At 46.9% G+C, this 19,740-nt stretch overlaps 1 protein-coding gene across 1 annotated transcript in view; it reads left to right on the top strand.

The window, feature by feature from the left end:
* Positions 1-19,740, top strand: part of Kiaa1549 (KIAA1549 ortholog) — a 132,984-nt gene that overhangs the window by 55,164 nt on the left and 58,080 nt on the right. Inside the window, 7 exon segments of the mRNA XM_052719630.1 lie at positions 46-2,724; positions 5,023-5,111; positions 6,325-6,502; positions 12,987-13,114; positions 15,791-15,974; positions 17,899-17,958; positions 19,069-19,217. Of these exon segments, the coding sequence (XP_052575590.1) occupies positions 46-2,724; positions 5,023-5,111; positions 6,325-6,502; positions 12,987-13,114; positions 15,791-15,974; positions 17,899-17,958; positions 19,069-19,217 (3,467 nt within the window).

Raw genomic sequence — 19,740 nt, 5'->3', positions numbered from 1 at the left:
GACCTCTTTGCATGGCAGCTAACTCAACTTTGCTTTTCTTGCTAGATGAGCTCTCCCTGGAACAGCACAACCCTTCTTTACGTCCCGAGGAGTTCCTGCCGGAGATGAGCATCATGCCCAGCGCTCATGTGGCCTTATCAGAGACTGCCCCAGGGTCCCAGCCAGGCTTCTCTGTCCTGGTCCTCTCCTCTCCATCTGCCACTACTTTTGATACAGCCTTTTTAAACCACAGACAACAGACTCAAAGTACAGCAGAGCACAGCATCTTTGCGGCACAGTATGGATCCGTGACGAGTAACGAGGTGGCCATTGATGATGATGAGATGGATAACTTTTTGCCAGATGCTCACTGGACCTCTTCAGGGGTGGCTTCCCCAATGCAGTCTGTCTCACCGAGCCCACTAGAGCCACCCCAGGAAATGCCGGAGCCTGGGATGACTCCATTGCTACCCACGATTTCTCTGCAGGATGAAGTGCTGTCTGGATGTCAGAGCACAGCGCAACAGGCAGCCGTCCACGTGGAGTCCTCCGGTGATTTCAGCACTTCTTGGTCAGCTTTTCTCACATCCGAGGGCATCATTCCAACTCCTAGTAGGAGTTTGGTGCTTCATCCTACGGAAATTCACAGCCAGTTATCAAGCAAGGCTTTGCCAGAGATGGTAGCTTCCATAACAGAGGGCGCAGAAAACCTCCTTTTCAGCTCCTGGATCTCTGTGCCTCAGCCGGTAGGCGATGGCATGACTCAGCAGCCATCTGTTCCCCTGTGGGAGGTCTCACAGCCTCTAATGGGTGTCCTGGCCACAAGCACAGACAGAAATCCTAATGGGACCACTGCTTGGAGTGAACGCCGGGAAGAAGCCATCTCTCTCAGAGCACTCCCCACTGTGACCACGTCCCCTACAGATCCCGTTTTTACCAGCCCGCTTTCATCTGTGTCTTTTGCTACCCAACCAGCTGGCATTTCAGACAACCCCTTCCTCTCTAGCGAGGCCAGCGAAACGTTAGCATCACCGCACAGCTCCACAGCCCCCAGTTTTGCTGACCATCCTCATGCCCTGAACCCTGAGGCTTCCCTGAGACCACACACATGGTGTGTGTCCTGTGTTTTCTCATCACCTCAGCAAGTTTTGTCCAGGAGCCTCACAGAGAAGGAGGTGGGATCAGGGGACGGGCGTGAAGCTCTGTCTACCGCCTCAGTAGAAGCAGGCCATCTCTTGCCATCAAGCAGCGTGGGCACAGACCTCTCTGAACTTGAAGATCTTCAAGAATTTAACACCCTTTTCCCTTCCAGACCTGTCGTCTCCCTTTCTTCCAGATCTGTGGGGTTGTGGGAGGTCGGCCTGGACATGTCACCTGAGGTGGATATGAGCGGCATTACCACCACGCAGGTGTACCCTTCCCATGGCCACCTCTCCACACCAAGTTCACTTGATTCCACCTCTGGCTTCTCCGTCACCAGAGATCTAGTGATGCCATCCAGTGTGACCTATTTGTTGTCCTCAGTCATCCCTAGCGTCCATTTTGAGTCATCTCTCTCTTTGACAGCAAATCAAACCACGCCATCCCTTCCGGGTGGAAACCCAAGCCTTCTCACCTCTCACCGTCTGGCCTCCTCGGTAGAGTCTACAGTTTTTGCGGACCTAGAACCTTCCAGCGTTTTGCAACTGGAGTCTGGGAGTCTTTTGGATTCCACATCCAGCTCTTACTCCACTCCGCTCCTGGACTTCAGCACTCCGGCCCCTTCACGGTCAGATCTTCTTGCTTACCCCTCTTTGACGTCAACCGACCCATCATCAGCTTTCCTGTCTCAGCCTCCTCTCACCGTGGCTGAGACATTCTCATTGTCCGGCTCTATCAATTTGCAATCACCTCAGCTTTTTGTTCTTAAGCCCACAAGTCTAGAGCCATCTCAGCCTTGGTCAAGCTCAGACCTTCTTATGAAGACAGTCACTCTTCTTCCCAGTCACTCCGAAATGCCCCCACTTTCAAGCTCCCCCTCTGATTCTCTCAAGTTCGCCGAAGCGTGGAGAGTTTCACTGATAGAGTCTGGTGTTCATCTTACCTCAGTTTTCTCGGAAGCTACCTCTGTCTTTGAATTGTCACTCATTCCCCATGGGTCCTCAGGCAGCACACTGGTGCCCTCCAGCTCCGAGACCACCCTTGGCATCTCAACTGCTGGGACTCACTTCTCATCACTGCCAGCTGTTTTCCATTTGACACCCATTTTAACCGGGTCATCTCCATTCTTGACTCTGACACCTTCCGATGGCAGTGTGAGTGTGACAGACCATTCCACACCTGTCTCACCCATATCCTCCAGTGTCATTCCGACCAGCACAGAGTCGATCTCTGACTTATACCTGTCAACCTCCCCATCACTTGCTTCCGAAGTAAGCCCTTCACCTATGCCCACAAAGCCAGTCATGGGCTCATCATTGACACCCACAGATTCACCACCCACTACCTCCCCAGAACCAAGTCCATTCCCGGAACCAAGCATGCCCAATACCAGCACTGCCCCTGGTGATACTGTGGACTCTGCTCTGAACAGCGAGCCTATGAGTCAGAACCCTCAGGGGAACAGTGTACCCCCTCCCCAGCCCTCCCTCGGTCCTGTGACCACCTCCACGCTCGAAGCCACAGTTGGTACACCAGCACTGGCCACAGCCAAGCCGCCATATGTGTGTGATATTACAGTTCCCGATGCCTATTTGATCACAACTGGTAAGGCCCTGCTTCCAGTCACCTCTCTGAGGTAGGGGACTTCTCTCAGGTGTTTGTGTGCGGTACTTACGAGACACACCATCGTGGTTATGAGAGTAGGTGTTGGTCTCACACAACCTGTGGGTAGCAGTCCTCCTCCTCTGCTGGCCTCACGCTAGTCGTCCAATCACTTAGTCTCTTCATCTGCTTTCACAAGTGTTAAACCAGGACCATAGGCTCTCTTAGGTTACTGTAAGGATTTAAATGTATAATGTACATGGCACCTAGGAAATGACCACACAACATTGCGTATTAGTAATTACCATAAGAACAGATAAAAGATTTAAGTGAGCTGTAGAACTTTTGGTAGTATCTTTGGCTTTGGAACTCATTGCCCAGCATATGCAGTACATAGCATGCTTGAAGCAAAACGTGTTTGATTTTTAATACTGGCTTCTTTCTTATTGGTAGCTGTCTGCTAGGGAGAGAGTCTAGACAGATTAGAGGAGTTTTTTGGGGGGAGGGGGGTGGAGCTCCATAATAATGCAGAGACCCGTGACGGGTGTTGATGGCTTGGAGGGAGATGCTTGGACGCTGACTCCACTGAGGGGAGCCAGGCATCCTTTGAAGGTCTCTGAACCTCTCTTCTCTTGGCCTTGGAGAGACTGTAGATAGTTGGAAAACAATTTGTGTGATACATGTTTCTGGATGGTTCCTGTTTTCCAGACTCATGTCCCCATCTCACAGGGTTGCAGTGTCCTGTCCTCCTCAGATTAACCAGAGAAGGTGGCAGTTCTGGTGGTGGGCAGTGGGGGTCCTTGAGTAGCACTTAGCTATCCTGAGTGGTTCATTAGCTGCACAGGGCTGTTTGTGGTATGCACCTCCTGTCTCCATTGAGTTCTTCGGAGTTTGGTTTTCTGTTACGCCTTGCTTTCCCTGAGTTTGGCCTCTCCTGCTCCCCTCTCCCTCCCTCATTCCTCCCCTCTCATTTCATTTCCTGTGTACCATTCATGACCTCGTCTGGTCCTCTCAGAGCCTGGCAGGCCAGGGCAGTTGGCTGTTGGTGGAATCAGCCAAGGTAGTTAGGTGGAGGCCATAGATTTGTTATGATGACTTCAGGAACTAAAGAAGACACACCCCTCACCTTTTTACTACATGTCACTGATTTACCAGAGAAACAGTCAAATAGCTTAAGCATTTGTTTTTATAATGACTGAATGAGGATTGATTCTGTCTCAAGTTTTAATAATTTGAGATAGGATAATGGGAAATTGAATGGTGGGACTAGAGAGATGGTTCAGCGGTTAAAGAACATGCTGCTCTTGCAGAGGACCAGAATTCAAGTACCAGCCCCCATGCCGGGCGCCCCACAACTGCCTGTAACTCCAGCTCCAGGGATCTGACTTCTTTTGTTCTCTGCAGTCACCTGCAGCCCTTTGTAATTCACAGACACACGTACACACATTAAATCTAAAACAGAATAACCACATTAGCTATATTACAGTTGTACCTATGGAATGGAAGGGAAGGGAAAAGCACCATGGGATAGAAGGGAAGGTTTACAGACACTCACAGACACAGATTTATATTTTTATTTATTTTTTAAAGATACTTTGTGTGTTTACAGGTGTCTGTGGAGGCCAGGAGAGGGCTTTAAACCTTGACCTTGGAGGTTGTGAGCTGCCTGACGTGGGTGCTGGGGATTCAGCCTGGGTCCTCCTCAAGCGTGTACTCCAAACCACACAACCAGCTCTCCAGCCCCAGTACAGATTTTTAAATTGGACTTTTATGTGAACAGAAAAAACTAGACTTTGGAATGAGAAATATTTTATTTCCTGTATAAAATGTTACAACTTGGACATTGTAGTGACATTTTCTCCCATTAGTTGTGGTTAGCACTCCGGCAGCGGCTTGGAACACCTCCTTCTGTGGAGGATGGTATCACCAGTTCATTGAGTAGCGTCTTAATGATCTTAAAAATATTCCTTCTGAGAGCTTTTAAAGCCTCAACCTTTGCCGTTAGGTGCATAGCTGGAGAAATTCTGTTACTTGTTGAGAAGAAAGTGGGGACTGGAAGCTCCCTGTCCCCTGGGTGGACCACAGTTGCTGCCCTCCGGTCCTACCCGCCAACTTTCTCAACACGTCCATTTCCTACAATACTTCACAGCACTTAGATCTTTCTACTCTGTCCTTAGTCTGGGCCTTATATTTCAAAACAAGCTGCTAGCCTGCTTCGTCTCAGCCATGCCTTCCTGAGGTGACATCTTCATGCTTCATAATAGCACTAAAATGTGTCTGGTGGTTGGCTTTCCTTTGTAGTGCTGGCCAGGCGAGCTGTGCAGGAGTACATCATTACGTCAATCAAAGAAGTGTTGAGGATTCACTTCAACCGTGCGGTGGAGCTGAAGGTGAGACCCTGAGCGTGGGAGTCTGGTGTCAGACGTGCTTGTTGGGTCTCGTGGGGCAGGGTAAGAGCCCTAGGCTCTGCACTTTGACTTCTCTGTCTCACTCCTCTCCAGGTATGCAGTTTTCCTCCGCATCTCCGCTCACATGTCATTTTACCCTGTGCAGTGGGGAGTGCGTTTATAGAGTTGGAATGAGGAGGCTCTCAGACCAGAGGCAGCATAGTCTGGGGCGACCTTAACAGTATTGCTATCCTTGAGTTACTTTAATCAATGACTTGGGGCTGGGTGATGGTGGAGCACGCCTTTAATCCCAGCACTCCGGAGGCAGAGCCAAGCAGATCTCTGTGAGTTCGAGGCCAGCCTTGTCTTCAGAGTGAGTTCCAGGAAAGGCACCAAAGCTACACAGAGAAACCCTGTCTCGAAAAAAAAAAACCCAAAACAAACAAACAAATGACTTGGGCTTATGTTAGGTTTCAGAGTGGAGTACATTTGTATCTTTCTGTACATTCAGTGTGACTGAGATGGATTTCTACACTGGTCACATTACACCCACTGATGGTGTCCCTTTCCCAGATGAACTCAGAAAGCCGTGTTCTACTAGTCCTGCCCCCTGTCCAACCAGAGCCATGAGCCTGGCCTGAACTAATAAGATGCATGGTGAATGTAAACTGCATGCCAGATCTCAAAACTGCACCAAATAAAGGAATGTAGACTATCTCACTAATACTTTTTCTACTGACTACACATTGGAACGATGTTCCCCATATTAAGTGAAATGCATTTAAAATTAGCTTCCCCCATTCCTCTGCTTTTACTGTGGCCTTCATATACTTTAAGATTGTGTAAGTGGCTGTCATTGTGTTATTTTAAACAGTGAGACTCAATGAAACAACTGCTCCTTTAGGTGTGGGTTAAACATGACAAAAATCTTGAATTTTCCGTAACGCACTGTCCAATCTGTATTACTGGCTGTCCTTTCTTGTTCCTGTACTTTTGTGTTATTTTGTGAAAGTTGGGATAACATAAAAGGAATACATAAAATAAAAATCTTGATTATCTTTGAAGCATTTATCCACCCATTTAAGCTGCTGATTTTATATATATATACATGTATATATGTATATATATAATTATATAATTTTACTCATTATTTTTTTCTACCCAACAGTTTTCTTTAAGTTTGAATTGTCTTTTTTAAAATGTTTTATTTCTCTAGGTTTATGAACTGTTCACAGACTTCACTTTTCTGGTAACATCCGGTCCTTTTATTTACACGGCAATATCCGTCATCAATGTCCTCATCAATAGTAAACTTGTACGTGACCAGACTCCTTTAATCTTATCTGTGAAACCATCTTTCCTCGTGCCAGAGCCCAGGTTTCAAGTTCAAACAGGTGAGACAACTGAGTATAGCTGTTTGGGTTTGTGTGTAGGCTTTTATTTTTTTTAAATATATATGTATTTAAAATTGGGGGGGCGGGTTATGTGCTGGTGAGGGCTCAGCAGGCGGAGGTACTTGCTGTCAGAATTGAAGACCCACGTTTGATCTCTGGAACCCGCGTGGTCGAAAGGAGGGAACTGACCCTGTGGGTTGTTCTTTAATCTCTATATACATGTGCACACATGCGTGTGCACACACATACAATAAATGTAAAGATTGAGGATTGTGCACACATGTTGTGCGTAGACACATACAGGCAAGACACGCATACACATAAAAATAAAGACAATCTCAAATAATTTTTAAATTGGGTATTGTTTTAAAATTATTCATTAATTTATTGTGACAGTCTTGCCATGGTCCTAGTCTGGATTTGAGCTTCTGGTTTTAAGCAAACCTTCTGACGTGGCCTTCTGAGTAGCTGAGACTTCATTCATGGGCTACTGCACCTGGGCCTGTTACTTAACTAGCAACAGTAACAACAGCTTTATAATTATGAAAAAAAGCCAAGCATATACAAAGGTACACAAAATAGTTTAACGAAACCCCATGTGCCATTATATGTCTCCACAATTTTTTAGTTACTTTTTGTTTTTGTTTTGTTTTGTTTTTGGTGTGTATTATGTGCAGGTAGGTGCACATGTGTGTGCATGCATGTGAAGGCCAGAGTATGACCTAGGAGTTATTGCTCAGGTGCTGTCCACCTTGTATTTTGAGACAGGCTATCTCACTGGCCTGGAACTCACCGACTAGGGACCTGCCTGACTCAGCCGCCCTGGCACCGAGATTATAAGCACCACTGTGTTTGGGTTTTTCTCTCGTGGGTTCTGGGGGTACAAGGCACGGCACCTTATTGGTTGAACTATCTCCCCGATCATAACAATTTTCAATTCTTAGTCAAGCTTTTTGTACCTTCTCTCCTATTCACTTCTCCTTCCATTACTTTATAGTAAATCTTAAAGGACCATAAAATGTCACTCATGTGTTTCAGCCTGTACCTCTACAGGAAAAGGACTATTCAACACAGATGCACATCTGTCCGTATCATCACACTCCCTAAAGTTAATAGTAATCGCTTAATACCTTATTTAACCTTTCATTATGGACATTTTCAATCATGTACAAATTAGAATACATAGCGTTAAGTTCACATATGTTTTAATAAGCTTAAAAATAATCAAGATTTTTACCAAGTTTTCAAGCAAAATTGATAAAACTTTTTTGAAGACACAAGAATGTTTTTAATGAGCTGGGTGTGATGACTCACACCTGTAATCCCAGCACTCGGGAGGCAGAGGCTGTCGGATCTCTGTGAGTTGGAGGTCAGCCTGGGCTACAAAGTGAGTTCTAGGACAGCCAAGGAGGTTAGAGAGAAGCCCTGTCTCGAAAACAAAGACACCCAAAAAAAATTTTAATATGCTGCCAGATGTCATGTCGTTTCATCTACATGTACTTAATAATTCATCTGTAATAAATATTATATGTATTTGAAACGTTTATGAAGTACATCTTCTAATGTGTAGATTTTTAACTGGACTTGAACTCCTGGTCCCAAGTGGTTTTTCTGTCTCAGCCTCCTGAGTTGCTGAGCCCAAAAGCATGCCATTCACCTTCACATGCATGTGTTCATGTGGTAAAAAAGTTGGCTTTCTACATTTTCATGAGATGAAACTTAGAAGTAATAGGACTCATCCTTGGCTCCAGGAAGCAGCCAATCAGCATCACCCTGTAACCTGAAGAAGCAGTTGAGTAGCCCCATCTCAGGAACTTGCCCGTTGAGCCTCTGTGGAGCAGGCACACATCCTGCTTTGTGACCTGGGAAACAACCTTGTTAGCCCACCTTAAGCAGCTTTGCCCTCAGAGATGCCCTCAGAGTAAATCCAGTGTGTATCCTTCATCCCACCAGAGCTTTCTGCCTCCTCAGACCTAGAGTGTCACCCACCATGACCCAGCCGGGTAGCCTCTCTCCTAAACAACCTGTGGAAATGGACGTGTAGCCCACAGTTGGTGGTACAGTCTCATAGCCTCTGCAGCCTCGGCCGTGAAGACGCTTGGAGACAGCCTGTGTTGAGTCTAGGTGAAGGAGTTTTGCAGGCACTGTACGGAGAGCACAACAGCATGATGTTTCCAGGTGGCACTGTAGGACACGTGGCAGGAAAAAGCCGTTGATTGTGGAAGCATCCCATAAAAGCGATAGGATGGTGATAGATGGCTAGGCAGTTCCAAGGCCACACCGTTCTTTTTTTGTTTGTTTGCTTTTTTCAAGACAGGGTTTCTCTGTGTAGTTTTGGTGCCTGTCCTGGATTTCGCTCTGTAGGCCAGGCTGGCCTCGAACTCACAGAGATCCACCTGGCTCTGCCTCCCGAGTGCTGGGATTAAAGGCGTGCGCCACCACCGCCGGCCGATGCTCACAGCTCTTACAGAGAACGTGAATTTGTTTCCTAGCACCTGTCTCGTGGCTCGTGGCTGCTGTGCCCCGTGGCATCCGACGCCCTCTTCCGGCTTCCACAGGCACCTGCACCTTATTTGCATGTAATTAAAAACAAAGCATATTTTAAAAATGAGAGAGGCAATGACTCCAGTAGGCAAGCAGATATTGATATAGGGACACGGGGTAGATGAAAAAAACAAGACAGCGTGGTACCTTGAAGAACACAGTAACTTTCTAACAGTAAACCCTAAAGAAAAAGAAATTAATGGATTACCTGGAAAAGAAGTTAAAGAAAAAAGTTAAAAGAAAAATGTCTGTACTACCAAGTGACCTGTAGATTCGTTGCAGTTCCTGTGAAACCACTAATGGCGTTCCTCACAGGTATAGGGGAGGGCTAATGGCGTCCTCACAGGTATAAGGGAGGGCTAATGGCGTTCCTCACAGGTATAAGGGAGGGCTAATGGCGTTCCTCACAGGTATAAGGGAGGGCTAATGGCGTTCCTCACAGGTATAAGGGAGGGCTAATGGCGTTCCTCACAGGTATAAGGGAGGGCTAATGGCGTCCTCACAGGTATAAGGGAGGGCTAAAGGCGTTCCTCACAGGTATAAGGGAGGGCTAATGGCGTTCCTCACAGGTATAAGGGAGGGCTAATGGCGTCCTCACAGGTATAGGGGAAGAGGGCTTCTGAAATTTGTATGGAACCCAAAGCAAAACAAATCCCCCAAAGAGAACAGGCACAGTAGCCTGAACAAAAGAGTACTGGAGACATAGTACCCAGTCTTAAAGTATATCACAAAGCAATAATAACCAAACCGTCATGGTGTTGCAGAAGGGCAGGCATGGAGAACACCAGAACAGAAAGCTCAGAAACACGTGATTTTTGACAGAAACAACAAGAACATGTATTGAAGAAAGTGTAGTCTTTTTAGTAAACCATACTGGGGAAACTGGATGTCTTTATGAAGGAGAAAAAAACTAGACCTCTCTCTCTATCCCTTTCTCCTCCCGCCCCACCATACTTAAAAAAAAAAAAAAGCCCTCCGAATTGAGACCAAATTGTGGGATCTTAACCTGTCAAACTGATAGGAGACACTGGAGAAATGCTTTTAGGATGATGGTCTGGGCAAAGAACTTTTTTTCTTTTTTTTTCTTTTTTTTTGGATATGACCACAAAAGTGTAGGTACCCAAAGCAAAAACTGACAGATGGGTTCACATTAAGTCTCTTGTACAGCAACAGTAACGGAACAGAGTGGAGAAACAGCCTGCAGAACGGAGAGACCATTTACAAGGCATCCGTTTCCAGAATACGAAGGGAGCTCAAGCAACCGAGCAGCAAACCCCTTAAGTAATCTAATTTTAAAAATGGGCAGGTTGAGCAGATGGCTTTAGTTTGTAAAGAGCTTGCCATGCCGGCAGGCAGACGTGAGGAACCTGAACTTGACCCTCAGCACTAATGTAGAAGCTGGGTGGAAAGCCCCTGTGACCCCAGCACTGGGGGGGGGGGGGGGCGCGGCGGCGCTGGTACAGGAGGATCCCTGGGCTTGCCAACTAGCCAGTCTAGCTAAATCACCAAGGTCCAGATTCAGTGAGAGACCATGTCTCAAAAATAAGGTGTAGAGCAATTGAAAAGGACACCTGACGCTGATCTCTGGCATCCATATGCGTGTGTGTGTATGTGTGTGTGTGTGTGTGTGTGTGTGTGTGTGTGTGTGTGTGTGTGTGTATATACATACCCCTCCCACAAGCAATGGGAAAATGGCCAGGAGAAAATTGCCAGAATAAACATTTTATAGAGCAGGATATACAAATAACCAATAAGGATATGAAAAAAATGCCTAGCACCACTAATCAGGGAAATGTACATCAAAACCATGAGATACCCTCTTGCCTCAGAAAAGCTTATCCAAAAGATGATATTAGCCCATGCTGTTAAGGACACAGAGAAAGGTGATTTCACACGTGCTGTGTTTTGTTTATTTGGATTTGTGTGTGTGTGTGTGTGTGTGTGTGTGTGTGTGTGTGTGTGTGTGCGCGCGCATGCGTGTACATGGAGATTACAGGACAACTTGTAGGAGTAAGTTCTTTCTTTCACCATGTGGTTTCCTGGGATCAAACTCAGATCATCGGGTTGATGGCAAGAGCTTTTGCCCATTGAGCCATCCTGCTGGCCCTGATTTTTTTTTTTAATTACACACACACACACAAACACACACACACACACATAGTGTGTATATGTTTGCAATGAGTTTATGTGCACCACAGAGGCCCGAGGGCATCAGATCCCCTGGATCTGGAGTGACAGGATGTTGTGAGCCACCTGCTGTGGGTCCTGGAACCTGAACCCAGGTCCTCTGCAAGAACAGTGAGGCTTTTTGTTGACTGCTGGGCTGTCTCTCCAGGCTCTGCTTTTTTGTCTTGTTTTTGAAGACAGGGTCTTGCTTTATAGTTCAGACTGTCTTACTTTCACCCCTGATCATATAATGTTGATTATACAGGCATCATAGAAAACGAGAAGTTTACTGTATTGTCCAGGAATCACTCACACTCTCTCTCTCTCTCTCTCTCTCTCACACACACACACACACACACACACACACACACACACACACACACACACACGTAAACAAAATGAAGGTAGTATGTTGGAGAGAGGTCTTCACTGTGTCTTTTTGCAGCTATATTCACAGTAAGCAAGATAGGCAATCAACCCGTGTGTTCATTGACAGATGAACAGATGAAGAGTTGTGGCATATGTCCGTACTGGAATATCATTCAACCACAAAGAACAAAATTATCCAGTTTGCATGGATGGAACCGGAGGATGTTATACTAAGTGAACTATCCGGAACAAAAAGCCCATTACCACATGTTCTCACCTACCTTGTGGAAGCAGATCTGAAAGTCAGGTGTAGAATAGTGATTTCCAGACAGTCTGGGGAGGAAAGATAGAGTGAGGAGCGCTAACCCCTCCAGTGTGCATCTGGGTAGGAGTTTCTTTGTGTCTGATAAAGTAGGAGAAACGTGCTCAACAACAGTAAGCTGTATATTTAATTAAAAAAAACCTTCATTTTATTTTAAGTATGTGAGGGTTCTGCCTGCATGTATCTCTGCACCATGTATGTGTAGTGCCCTCAGAGGCCAGAAGAGAGCATTGGATTCCGTAGAACTGGAGTTAGATAATTGTGAACTGTCCCATGGATTCTGGAAATTACACCTGGGTTCTCTGGAAAAGCAGCTGATGCTCTTAATTGCTGAGCCATCTCTCCAGCCCCCAGCTGTGTGTTTCAAAATAACCGGTAGGGAGAATTTTTTTTTTTTTACTTTTTTTTTTTTTTTGGATTTTCAAGACAGGGTTTCTCTGTGTAGCTTTGTGCCTTTCCTGGAACTCACTCTGTAGCCCAGGTTGGCCTCGAACTCACAGAGATCCACCTGCCTCTGCTTCCCGAGTGCTGGGATTAAAGGCGTGCACCACCACCGCCCGGCGGGAGAATTTTGAACATTCCCAATATAAATAATAAATTTCTGAGCAACAAATACATCATTGTGTATGTGTATTAAAATGTTACTGCCTAACCATCAATATGCAGAAGAAAGAAAACAGACTTCTGTCACTCACCATAATTACTGTGTTAAATAAGAACAAAAAGTATGTTTCACAAGGCTATCTTAAAAAAAAAAAAAATTTGGAGCCTAGAGAGATGGCTCACCAGTTAGGAGCGCTTGTTGCTCCTGCAGAGGCCTGGGATTCAGTTCCTAGCACCCATATAGTAGCTCACAACCATCTGTAAATTCAGTTCCAGAGGATCCTACGCCCTCTTCTGGCCTCTGCACACATGTCATGCGGACATAAATGCAAGCAAAACACCCCCACACATAAGATAAAAATAAGTGGTGCTTAGTCAGACAGTGGATGCATTAGTTTGCGTCAGTACTGTCCCCTCCTGTCATCCCTGGTCTTTAAACAGCACCTCATTCACGGGACTGGACTGCTCTTTCTCTTTCAGTACTTCAGTTCGTGCCTCCAAGTGTGGATACTGGCTTCTGCAACTTCACCCAGAGCGTTGAGAAAGGCCTGATGACGGCTCTCTTTGAAGTGAGGAAACACCAGGGGCCATATAACCTCACAGTGCAGGTGAGTGCGTCACTGCCACAGGGCAGTGTCCTGTCCTCCACGGGGTTTCATTTAAGATGCGTCCTCCATGCTGGGTGTAGTGGTGCACGCCCTTAATCCCAGCACTCAGGAGGCAGAGGCAGGTGGATCTCTGTGAAGTCAAGGCCACACTGGTCTACAGAGCAAGTTCCAGGACAGCCAGAGCTACATAGAGAAACCCTGGGGGTGGAGGGAGGTGCAGAAAAGGATGTGTCCTCCGGTGGCGGGAACCCAGCTCGTGTGGGCCAGGGTTGACTTTGGGTAAGGCATGGAGTCCACAGCATGACTTCAGAGATTTCAGAGTGACTGCGAATCAGGGAGTCAGATAGTGAGTTGAAGAGCTGGTCGTATGCAGGAAATTCAATCATGTTTCCCTAAGGAATGATCTTAACTGTACCGTCAACGAGGCAATGTGTGAATGCACTTTCCTTTCCCCACAGTGTGAGTGTCCTAGATCTGAAGGGCTTGGTGCTGGAATTGTGTCAGGTGACGGAGCCTTTGGGTTTATTTGGGATATTCTGCATAGACTTCACTCACTTTTCTCTAACCTGAAAATAGGAAATGATCCAAAATCTAAAACGTTCTGTGCATCAGTGATGACGCTCCGAAAGATTCGCACTTTGGGGCACTTCGGTTTTCACACCTGAGATGCTCCACCTCTGTAATGGGGCTTTTCTGGGATGTGGCGTCTCCGTCTAACAAGTGGTCCTCAACCTTCCTAACCCTGCGACCCTTTAACACAGTCCCTCATGTTGTGGTGACCCCCAACCAAAAATTATTTTCATTGCTACTTCAAAACTGTAATTTTACTACTGTTATGAATCGTAATGTAAATATCTGATATGCAGAATACCTGATATGTGACCCCTGCGAAAGGACAGTTTGACCCCCAAAGGGGTTGTGACCCACAGGTTGAGAACCACTGTTCTGAAGAGGGCTTTTTTTTTTTTTTTGATCAACAGACTGGCTTCATGTACATTCTACGCAAACCGCTGATGTTTTATGGCGTGGCACACCCCCCACACACACACCCACACCCACACATTGTTCCCTGTCTGAAATGTATATTAACTCTAGATTTTGGTGTTTTGGAATTCATTTTTGTGCCTCTTAGTTTTCCTTCACATGGCATGGAACTTTATGCTCTGTTGGAGATTTTGGGAAGTCTGTCCTCTGAGTCACTAATTTTTCCTTCAGCTGCACTCATTCATACTGAAATTTCTGGCTAGTCATTTCCCTGCATTGTTCTTTGCTCCTTTCTCATCACATCCTTTGCTGAGATGTTCGAGAGTAGCCTTCCGAGTCTCAGAGGACATTAAGTAGGATGTTCAGCAGTTTTTCTTCTGTGTTCTTCCTGTGTCTGTATCCTCCGTAGTATTGTTCTATATGCCAGTCTTTGTCCTTTGCTTTTGTGCTCTTTTTCTGTGTCTTTGGGGGCTGTTGGTTGGTAGGAGGTTGGTTGGTGATGAGGGGTGGAGATTGGGGTTAATTAATTACAGTGTTGGCCTGGCTGCCCTCTTTGGCTATGGAGGCTACCTCTCCGTCAGCCCTGTCTCCTGATGGGAGAATTCAGCTGAGCTCTGGGGGCTGGGTAGGCTATATCAGACCACACCGGAGCATGGTGTTCTGTACAGGCAGCGCTGCACAGCTTGTGGTAGAGAGGAAATGGGCAGGCTGGCCCTGCCCTGTGTCAAGTCCAGGAGGCCCTCCTCTGGGGATGGAGCCCTGTGAGTGTTTTTGTTTTTTTTTTTCATGGCACAGACTGCCTTTTATGTCTTGTGAGCTCTGGCATACACTGGAGTTATCCATCCGCCCCCCTTGCTGACGGTCTTAACCCACAGGAGGCCTTTGGTCTCCTCTGGGAGGGGCTCGTTTTCCTCTGAGGGCAGTTCTTTGGCTGTTGTAGGAGGTGGCAGTGCTGGGGCCTGCATCGGTCGGCCTGGGTGGGGTGTGGGTTCGTTCGGCAGGAAGAGGGAGGCTTCACCCTTGGCTCGCCTCCTCTTAAAGAGCTGAGCCATGCCTGCTACTTCTGGTCTCAGGTCTTCAGCTCTCTCCGGGGGGCCTCCCCAGCCTCCCTGAGGGGAGAATGAGACTGTTTTAGCCTTTGCCTGTGTGTGTTCAGGCTCTTGGCTCTCTCGGTCCTGGTTTATTTCAGCGCCATCCTGTCCTTACTCCATCTTTTAGAAATTTGTCAGAACTTCTGGTTCTCTTCCCTCCTCAGCGCTGTGGTGGATTTATCCCTTTTGTTCGACTTACTGTCCTTCCCTGGGATTTGGGGCTGGAGGGGGAGGGGCTGTGGGTGCATGCAGTCAATTCACCACTTAATGTAAAAAAAAGTTTCCAGTAAACAGTGTTTCAAGTCTCACCAAAAAAAAAAAAAGGAACAAGGTTGGAAAGCCAGCTCCTCTCCCTTTAGAGGTTTACCTCCTTTCTAGTCAGGCTTGGAGACACACACCTGTAATTTCAGCACTTTGAGGCAAGAAGTTCCTGCCCGGCCTGGACAGTCTAGTGAGACACCGTCTTTAAAAAATAAAACATCTCTTCGAAAACTTTACCGCCTTTGAAGAACACTGATCGGAGAACTCGTGGTAGATAGCACGGTCAGGCTTTCAGCTCCACGTTTTATTCTAAAGGCATCTTCTGACCTCCTTCTTTCAGATTGTGAATGTCACCGTTGGCTCCTCGCGGGTGGCTCCTCGGAGGGGCCCGGTGAATATCATCTTTGCTGTTAAAGGCATGCAAGGCTTCCTGAACGGGTCGGAGGTGAGCGATCTGCTCAGGAACCTGACGGTGGTGGAGTTCAGCTTTTACCTGGGGTACCCGGTGCTGCAGATCGCAGAACGTGAGTACTTCCTGGCTCCTTGGGAGCGCTGGGGAAGGGGCTGCCCGGATTTTTGTGGGTAGATCTCTACTTTAAAAAGAGACCCAATTGGCGGGGCAGTGGTGGCGCACACCTTTAATCCCAGCACTGGGGAGGCAGAGGCAGGCAGATCTCTGAGTTTGAGGCCAGCCTGGGCTACAGAGTGAGTTCCAGGACATCCAGGGCTACAACGGAGAAACCCTGTCTCGGAAAAAGAAAAAAAAAAACAAGAGAGAAAGAAAGACCCAGTTGTTCTAGAGTGCTTTGGGGCTCATAGTAAATGACATCCAGATGGAGAGAGGATTTTTCCTGTGCTCCTGCTCACTCACAGGTACGACGTCTCCGTCATAACATTCTGGCCGGAGTGGCCCACTGATCACCAGAGGACACATACTGACACAGGCATCCCAGAGCCTGTAGGTTTATGGTGGGGCTCACGCTTCGCAGTTGAAATGAATGTGTAGTGCTGTGCACCTGCCTTCATAATGTTGTACACAGTAGGTTCACTGGACCTTCTTTTCCATAGGACATATTTGACTGAACTCCTGAATAAAATCAGGACTTACCAAGCCCAGCCAGGGCAGGCTCAGAGCAGTTCTCTGCCCCTGTGCCCCCCTTTCCTGTGTGCTTTTGAGAATAAAGGGGCACTATAAACAGTGTACTGGTTCTGGAGAACAGGACGCCATAGGGATGGGGAACAGCTATTCGGGGGTAAAGGTGGAGAGGACATTGGTCTGCAGAAGGGGAGTGGAGGTGGATTTGGGGATGGAGGCTAGGGAATGAAACTTCCGGGTCCTCACTTGGTGATGCTTATGCAATGGGGCATTTCCCCAAACCCATGAAACCGGATGCCAGAAAGAGTGAACTTTACTGTGCATTAAGTTAAAAAATACATAAAAAAGTAATAAATGAAAACAACCTTCCTGGTTGGAGCAGTCAGATTGCCAGGCAGCTGGGGAAGACGAGGGGGATGTTTGCTTTAGAAAGCAGTACATCCAGAATTAAGGGCAGGCAAATAAATAAAATAAAATTCTTTTGGAAATGGACCAGCCAAGTATCCTAAACCATGTTTCTTAATGGCTTTCAATATATTATTAATTAAGTTAAGAAGAAGCTATAAAATATGAAGGTGGGGCTGCAGGCCTGGTGCAGTGATTAAGAGTACATACATGGTGCTCTTGTGTAACTCCTTCTCCAGGGGCCGCTGGGGGCACCCACGCTCACATGTGTACAGATACACATACAAACACACATGATTAAAAATGAACCATAAAGTGGGGTGGGGTGGTCCACATCTTTAATCCCAGCACTCAGAAAGCAGAGGCAGGCTGATCTCTGTGAGTTTGAGGCCAGCCTGGTCACAGAGCGAGTTCCAGGACAGCCAGGGCTACGGAGTGAAACCCTGTCTCGAAAAAAAAAAAAAAAAAAAAGTACATAAATCATAAAAAATGTATATAGACAAGGAAGTTATTTATATACAACAGTTTTTATTTTTGTACAATATATGTACATACAGCTAAAATAATAAGCAGGAGCACCCAGAGACAGTTCCCAGCAAGCCAGAACATGCTTCACTCTACCGTGACGCATTACTGAGAAAGCTCTTGGCTCTGAAAAACACAGCTTACAAATGCTTTGAGACGTTGCAGTGGCCTGTGTGTGATGCAGTGGTCCGTGATGAGGCCAGAGAAGCCCCTCTCTTTCCTTTTATCCTTCCCTCTCCTAGGGACTCAGAAACTGGTGTCTGTCTGTCTTCATACTCTTGGTATTTGGGGGTCTCGAAGAGTGCTATAGTGTAGGGAAGGTAATGTGCTATGATTTACCCCATGCTCTCAGAATACTTGCCTTTCTGAGTGGAAACGTGTTTCTCACAGTCTTTTTCTCCTCCGACTCTTGCCTTTCGTAGCCTTCCAGTACCCACAGCTCAACCTGTCTCGGTTACTGAAGTCCTCTTGGGTCAGAACAGGTATGTTCAGTTTACGTAATGTTTGGGGACCTCTCCAGTAAGAAGTCTGTGGGGGCATATGGGGAACGACGCACCCTTCCTGATTCATAAATTGAGGACAAGATGTACTTTAAATTCTTGGCAGAGAATGAATGAGAAAAGGGATTCGATTTGGGCTATGGGAATGTGTCCCACTGAGTTATGGCACAGAAAGGACTCCTTTAAAACTCATACATCAAGTCCAGGGCAGAGTCTGCCCGGAATCTGCAGTTGTCTCCTGACCTGACGTAGGATGAAGCTCAGAAGCAAGCTGAAAATACTTTTTTTCTGAAAGTATTGCTAGATGGGGTATTGCTAGTTCGGGAACCAGGGTCAGGTATTTAGACAGACTTGGGCACATCCAGGTTGATACGCCCACAGATAGGGCCATGTATTTAGACTGAGGACATGATATTTCAGTGCACGGCTCTCTAAGAGTCCCAGGTCCCAGTGTGCAGGCAGCATGTGACCGGTCATATGGAAAGAGAGTGTCTAAGTATGGACAGTCGCCGTTTATGGGCTCTGACGCCTGTGTGACCTCAGCTCTTCGTGCATTGTGTAGATGCCGTTTTCCAGACCTCAGAGTGTTGAGTGACTTGCCTGGCATTGGACCTCAGAGAGAGCTGAAACCATTTTGGCTGTTTCCCCATCAACTGGAGGATAAGCCGATTATCTGTTGAGATACTTTTGTCTGATACAGATAGCAAGAAGCAGGCAGATGCCCTCTCCTTAAGGGAGACTGTAAGTCTATGTTCAAAGACAAGATAAAAACTCAGACTGTCCAGAAGTTTGAGGTAGCACAGACTGACGGGACCCTTTGATCTTAATAGATGCTCTGTGCTCAGAGCTCCCACTGCTGAGTTCCTGGGGCTTCTTCTCTTCAGTTTGCCATGGACTTGGGCCACTTGGAGGGCCCTTTACCCTGTTCCCATAGAGTTTCCCCCCTTTATGTCTCCCGTCTAGTAGTTAGTGTTTTGTGGTAATCTTGTATGGGATTTTGCACATGTGCACACATGCTGTGGTCCCTGCCCCCCATGTTCATGACTGTCTATGCTGACTTGCTCTGAGTGCACTGTTTCTTGTTGAACACAGTCCTCCTGGGAGTTGTGGAGAAGCAGCTCCATAATGAAGTGTTTCCGGCGGAGATGGAGCGCAAACTGGCCCAGCTGCTCAGTGAGGTGCCTACCAGGAGAAGAATGTGGCGGAGGGCCACTGTGGCCGCTGGGAACAGTGTGGTGCAGGTACTCACTCAGGAGGGTAGGGAGCGGAGGAAAAGCCCCTGGAAATCTGCTGTTTTCATGCAAGTGGGAAAAGCCTGACGTGAACTGATTGTTCTACTGAACATGGCAGCCTTGTGAGTTGACTTAGAGTCTAGACAGAAACCTTAGCAATTCATTGGCCTAGCCCTAGAATACAGGGAGTGTGGAAGAAAACTTACCACTGGGTTCCTGTGTCATCATAAGGCTTTGTTTTCTGAAGAGCAACTTTTAAAATCACCAGCAGCTGACCTTGTTTTATGGTACTAGCAGCATTTTAGAAATGAATCCTTGATGGGGGAGTCGTAAGCTGACAGAGGGACATTTTCAGAATTCTCATCTTTCCCACCTCCCGCCAACCTGGTTGTCTTCTGTTACCCAAATTGTCTTCTCTCTGGGAACCAGGCAGGCAGACCACAGGAGCAGATCTGTTTGAATTGAAAAATGACCTATTTAAAGACACACATACTCACAGAACTTTGGGGGTGGAGCTGCTGTTTAATTCCTG

Source organism: Peromyscus californicus, unplaced genomic scaffold, assembly GCF_007827085.1.
Source record: "Peromyscus californicus insignis strain IS unplaced genomic scaffold, ASM782708v3 Scaffold_6__1_contigs__length_162567912, whole genome shotgun sequence".
Classification (NCBI taxonomy): domain Eukaryota; kingdom Metazoa; phylum Chordata; class Mammalia; order Rodentia; family Cricetidae; genus Peromyscus; species Peromyscus californicus.
This window is presented reverse-complemented; position numbering and strand designations above follow the sequence as displayed.